The sequence below is a fragment of the Ascidiella aspersa genome, chromosome 3, assembly GCF_963924565.1.
Source record: "Ascidiella aspersa chromosome 3, kaAscAspe10.2, whole genome shotgun sequence".
Classification (NCBI taxonomy): Eukaryota; Metazoa; Chordata; class Ascidiacea; order Phlebobranchia; family Ascidiidae; genus Ascidiella; species Ascidiella aspersa.
The window spans coordinates 26,453,887-26,460,252 of record NC_139449.1 but is presented as its reverse complement, the minus strand read 5'-3'; the positions used below and the strand labels follow the sequence as shown (position 1 = coordinate 26,460,252).

Below are 6,366 nucleotides of genomic sequence, written 5' to 3'. Positions count from 1 at the left end.
CTCAAAACATAGACTGTTTTTGTTCTAATGATTACGGCATTTTATTAGGACGCGAAACATAAAAGGTTCGTTGCTTGGTCAAAACACTTTATTAGTTTTGAAAACTTCTATTAAAACCAAAAGCAAGCTATAGGAAAAATTGAGAAAAAATAGTTACTGCACAATAAATAATGGGAAAATTATTGTACCAGAGTTATGGAGAAAAGTAAACTGATTAGGTTTTTAACGCTCTGCATAGTGGCGTAAATTGGCGCCGAAGTGTTGTGACACGATTGACTTAAAAACAAGGTAGTTTAGCGAGTCAGCAAGTGTGTTTCAACGCGAAACAATTTGACGCGATAGCAGGGGCCGTGACGATTAGTTACAATTATGAAATCTTGGTTACATGAAACATGGTATTAATTGGCAACATAAAATCTGTACAGAAGTGCCACTCCAAGGGCGACAAGTCCTGGTATAAGCAAGTTGGAGAGGGATCTGGAAAACGAAAAGAGCAAATGGTCAACGTTTTGGAATTCGTTTTACGCATATACAATACATGTACGGTATTAAAACAACTTAATACTGCGATTTGAGCAAACCATAGCAGTTCCTGTAACAACATTTAAAAATGTTATTTATTTGTCTTAGGCCACATGAAACAGCAATGTCGCCATTTTTTCTATCAATTGTCCACTATTTCAATATAACTATTTTTCATGCTAAGTCAGGTAATAATATTCTGGAATTGTAGAACTTCAAAATGATAAAAATCTAAGCAGACAGCATTATTTTAATACCTTAGTAGTCATCAGTTTGAAAAATAATTCTGATATGTATAAGTCATTTGCAATTGAATTATTTTTTACATCTTGACAAGGAAAGTGGACAAAAAATCAAGGTAGATATAATAATATTTAATACAAAAATAATTTAAACACCACATACTATTACACTACAACAATACTGAAGACTGTTTACTACGTAAGACAAACCAACTGCTATGAGAACCACAACACATACAAACGAAAAAGGAATACCTGAAATCAATTTGGAAATTTCTAAAACATTTTATTGTCGACAACAATTATTTAAACAGTCAATTTTTACAAATCTATGACTAAAAATTCAACTGAATTTGTCTTGCAGGAATGTTTCGACAGTTCATTGTGATGACTTTTTTTACATTTTACAAGTCCGACCAGAGTCTGGTCCGGCACATCTATCTTGTGGCCCAAACAGCTTTATTTAACCATTATATAAAATATTATTGTTTCTAATAGGATTATAAATATAAATGTGCTGAAAAAAATTGCCCAGCTTGTTAAACAGGTGTTGTTTAAAGTTTGTTTATAACTAACATATTTGTTACTGTGAAGTGTAGGTGCCAGATATCTGTTGTGTTTTGCACTTAGCAATTGTTATTGCACCACTCTCATAAATAATGCAATCACTCTTATAAAGCAATGGAACCAGCATCAGCATTTTATCTATGAAACTCAATCATGTAGAGACAGACATAACATAATTATAGAGATACAGGGAAATGCCTCAAAATTATTTTGATATTCCCAAAAAAATGTTGGAGCTAATGACTCTGTCACAAAAACTAACCAAATAATTTACATAAAACCTGGAAAGATCGTACAGCAGTTTTCAAAAGCTTTTTTAATTTTGATATGTCTTAAACAAGAATAGCTTTTTTTTTTTTTTTTTTTTTCAATAATTTTGATTGACTTAAGAATGCAATAGGTTTGTTACAAAATGTGTAAAACTTACTTTGCTAAAGGAGGTTTCACAATACATTACAAGATGAAGAATTTCTGCCAAATCAATAAAAGTTGTGTTATTGTTGACTGGCAACAAAATTGCTCTAAATGTATGGACGACAACGTCAACAAGCATTGTGGTTTTCCACAATAATTGATGATAGACAAGACAGAATAACAAGGCCGTAAATATAACAGCTACGAACTAAAAATAAAACAAAATCAGTTCACAAAAGTATGTTGTTGAATATGAAGTCAGACACCAACTGAAAATAACTTTATTCCACTATGTGAATCCTGCTTGGCCTAATTAAAAAACTTTAAACCAAAAAATAAAAATATTATGATAAAAAATAAATGATACAACGTAATACAAGCTTGAACAGAGTTAATCATATTGTTAAAGGCTTGTTCCTTTTAATTTACTATTTTATTTTCAGCAGATTTTTGTGTACCGGCATATATGCTTTTAAACAAATGATGTAAATTTATGTTTTAGGGAAGTAAAAAAAAATTGCAATATATTTCATAAGAAAACCATGTTAATCTAACCTACTAGATGTTTTTAGGTGACATTTATAAAAGGCAATTTAGGTTTCATAAATTTTATTTTGTCTAAACATTAAAGTGATTTTATAGGCGTTAGCTTCCTGAATAAGGTAACTCAAAACATTACATTAGGACATGCACAAACGAGTCAACAAAGCAAATGGCGTAAATGTAAGCACCACGGTCTTAAAAAAATTATTTATAAGTATCCGACTATTATAAAAACATAAAAATTTGTTTAATGCAGAAAAATGTCAGTCACACTTTCTGGCTTCTTTTGCCAGCATAAAAATTGATGTTGAGCTACAGTTTGTAGTTGTTTTGGATGCATTAAGGCCATACTTTCCTTTTTAAAAATTTAAAGTATATTAGCATGCCCATTAACTTACTGCAACACAAAAAAATAAATAAACCCAGAAGTCATGAATATATGGATAAAATACTTACGAGCCAGACGATCCTTCACCAGTGGTAACAAATTTTGACTTGTTTTTCTCAGGGATGTAGTCATCCTAAAAACAGCATTATAATACCTGGTTATGTTACAACATTTTTCAGGTCAACAAAATAAACATATATATATACATTGTAAGAAAGTAAGTTTTTGATAACAAAATTATTTTTACCAAGCAATTTTTTTTTAAGACTAGGTGTTGATAATAATACATATAGAATTCAAATGCAAAAAAATTAATTTATATTCAATAAAAATATGGTGCCAACTTATTTTTAAGGAATATGAGCTCTAAGTATAATATTATTAAAGCAGATTTAAAGTTTAAACACCTCTTAGGTCTTCCAACTTGATCACACGATTTAAACTCTTATACACTTAATAAGTATCAAAACAATGTAATAATTAATAAACCTGATTATTTATGGGCAATAAAAATGGCTACATTTAAAAGATTTAGGTATAACAGTGAATAAGGTATTTTTAAGCACGTTATATTTCCTTCACAGCACCTATTTACACTAAGTCTGCTGCTAAAACTTACAGGATGAAGGTCTCCGATATAGTAATCCATCTGCATTGCCCGTGCATCTGAGGAATGGCCAACATCTTCGAATGCTTCAGTAGAATCTTGCCCTTCACAAGTAAATCGAGCACATATGTATATAGTAATGAACAAAACTTTTGCATTTTGTCAAACAATTTGCATGTGAAAAAAGTCAACAACTGCACATGTATAAAGGCACAGCACCCAGTAATTTAAAGCTTGTTGCTAGGGATGTTTAAAGTAGAATACCAAGGTATTCTAGAATAATAGGTTTCGAATCTAGAATAACGAATCCAGAATAGCGAATCCTAGTATATTTTTATTAAATTATTTAACCTCGATTTTGTTTGGGGAAGGGATTTTTTGCTAACATGTGTACATTATAATAAAAAAAAAATCTCCCATATGTTTAAGATTTTTAACAACTGTCATTTGAAGCAGTTGTGTAAACTGTAATATGTCCACTGTCCAAACTTAAGTTGTTGCCAAAACTTATATATTTGCCAATAGTGAGTACAATGCAACACCGAACACAGAACTCTTTAGCAATTCGATCCTGTTTTTAAAGCATTGTTGGGTTTTTGTGCTTCTTTTTTTTGACTAAAATGATCTGTTATGCAGTCAAATAATGTAGTGCAAAGAATACAAATTTATTATTAACATAACGAATACTTGAAAATTTGCATTACTGTATAACCTCGCTGAATATTGGCCTAAAGTTGACCTAAAGCAACCCTATAGCGCGTTTGCTCGACATCCAGCACCTCTTCAACGTAATGTTACTTTTGCAACTTTAGGCGCGACAAATGGCGGTAAAACATTAAATTATATCGGTTCCAATTACCCAAAATAAAAGGCAGAATTGGATTCGAATCTCATCTGGATTCGAATCCAAGGATTCGATATTGTACTTTAAACATCCCTACTTGTTGCACAAAAGAAACACAAACAAGAAAAAAGAACTATACAAATAGAAATGATCATACCAGCTTGTTCAAGAAGGACTTCCTCACCACCTGGATGCTGGAAAAAACAAAACAAATGTTGTTACAACTTATTTAAATCGCAATGCATATATATCTATTGAGGCATTTAATGAGGTTAGACATACCTCTTCAAGGAACTTTGTGATGTCATAAACTTTATTATGTACAATGATCCAAGTGGATTTGACATCATTATGTTTCTTTACTTCTTCCAAACGGAAATATTGTGTTTCTTTTCCTTTTGTTGCCATGTTGTTAGCGTATTTGTAAGATTCCAGTGATATAAAGTTTAGTAAACTGTGAGAAAAAAAAGTCAGTAACATTTAGAACTATAGAACTCGGTGCTGGTTGAGAATCCTACCACTGCTTTTACAGTAACAAAACGAGTTGTTAAAATTTACGGGTAAGAAACAAATTGAGAAAATACATATAATATAATTACTTTACCCACCAAACCAAAAAGCTCCTAGTCCTAACCTATCTATGGTTGGCAACATCAACCCCAAATCTCTGGGGTAGAATTCTAGCGCACAATTAACTACCACAGTTTAAAAGAATAATTTATCATTGATGGAACATTTGTTTTCGATGGAACATTTGTTTTTTAAGTTAAAAAAATGTTTGAATCAGATTTGAGAAAAATAGGAAATCTTGAATCATATTTCAAGTAACCATTAGTTGGACCAATAACTCTTGTATTGGCCTTAGCATTTGGAAAAGGCTATATTCACATAGACACCAAATTTCTTCAAATCACCATAATCACTATAGTTATAACGAAGTGTTAAAAATGCGATCCGGGCAAATAGCCTATCGGCACGTCCTCATATAGGCAATTTACCTACCAAAATATTTTAAATCGATTTCAGAATAAATTATTTAAATTATAAAAAACTCGGAAATTAAATTTAATACTATCACCACCCGAACTCCAACGCTAACCCTAACTGAAATTAATGAACACATTATGGATGGGTATACAAATAGCCACTTTCTTATTATTTTTTAGTTTAAAAGGGTATAGGCATATTCAACATTCAGAACATTCTAGATTAAGCTGTGTTAACAATGATCTTGACGAAATTGAGTAACACGCATTTTCTAGTCACGTTTCATATTCTGTTGACTCACGAATGGTAAAACACCTTGGTTAATATTTTACGAATCTACACGCTGTAAAACGTTAAAGGTAGATTATGCAAGAAACGTATTGAGGGTTAGTTGGTCTAGAATCCTACCACAACAATTTGTAGCCGCCAATAATTCACGCCAATTTTTTTTCGTCTGAAATCCTACGCCAAAAAACGACAAATTTGTTTTGGAAAATACACAAGGCCAGCGATGCTTCACGCCAAATGAATAAAATAACATTTGACCACACACACACCAAAGTCCGAATATTCTGCGATGATTTAATACCTTGTTGGTTGGATTCTAGACTACCACGCTTTTACACAGATATTTCTCTTGGATTATACCGTTCTCCTAACATTTTCTTTCTTTTTTTATAAGTTACTGCAACAAGTTGATATATAGGCACTGCTGCAACAGTGTGGCAATACCATTCGTCAGCGAAATTTGGCCAGTCACGTGATTTCGGCCACATTAATTTAAATATTTAAATAAAATAAGGGTGGTGAATTCAAAATAATAATTAATTATTTTAACATGCGGATTGTTATTACTTCGTATGTTATAAACGTATTAAACGACTTCTTCTATCTGATATAGACACGGACATATATTAAAAACTAAATTTACCGAAATCTGTCATTTCAAGGTGCATTTGGGCAATCTAATAATCTAATACAACTTCACTTTCAAAGAATACAACTCACAGCGCAGTAAAACACGACTACTTTCGACAGCATCGAAGTATACATATATAACGAGAAACGACTGCGGTAAGGATTAGCTCGTCTGTTGCTGACTGGATTAGCCAGATCGACCAAGCAAGGAAATTGAAATTGGGGTGAAATATTTAACAATTTACCATCAAGCGAAAACGTTATTATTATATAGACAAACATTAGTCGCTGCTACAACCAGTTCATAAAATTCCGGATTGTATTTCGGCGAAAA

At 31.7% G+C, this 6,366-nt stretch overlaps 1 protein-coding gene across 2 annotated transcripts; it reads right to left on the bottom strand.

Annotated features, from left to right (window-relative positions):
• Nucleotides 1–4,577, bottom strand: LOC146161198 (cytochrome b5-like). 2 transcript variants are annotated; one of them, XM_083384351.1, is made up of 6 exons: nt 4,410–4,577; nt 4,285–4,321; nt 3,296–3,387; nt 2,745–2,809; nt 1,759–1,802; nt 1–477 (listed from the first exon to the last, which is right to left on the bottom strand). In XM_083384351.1, exons 1-5 carry the CDS (start codon nt 4,533–4,535, stop codon nt 1,775–1,777), a joined length of 348 nt encoding a protein of 115 aa, XP_083240477.1. In that variant the 5' UTR covers nt 4,536–4,577; the 3' UTR covers nt 1–477; nt 1,759–1,774. The 2 variants fall into 2 exon arrangements, with proteins under 2 accessions (XP_083240477.1, XP_083240476.1); XM_083384350.1 differs by lacking the exon at nt 1,759–1,802 and having other exon boundaries at nt 3–477.
• Nucleotides 4,578–6,366: the final 1,789 nt, after the last annotated feature.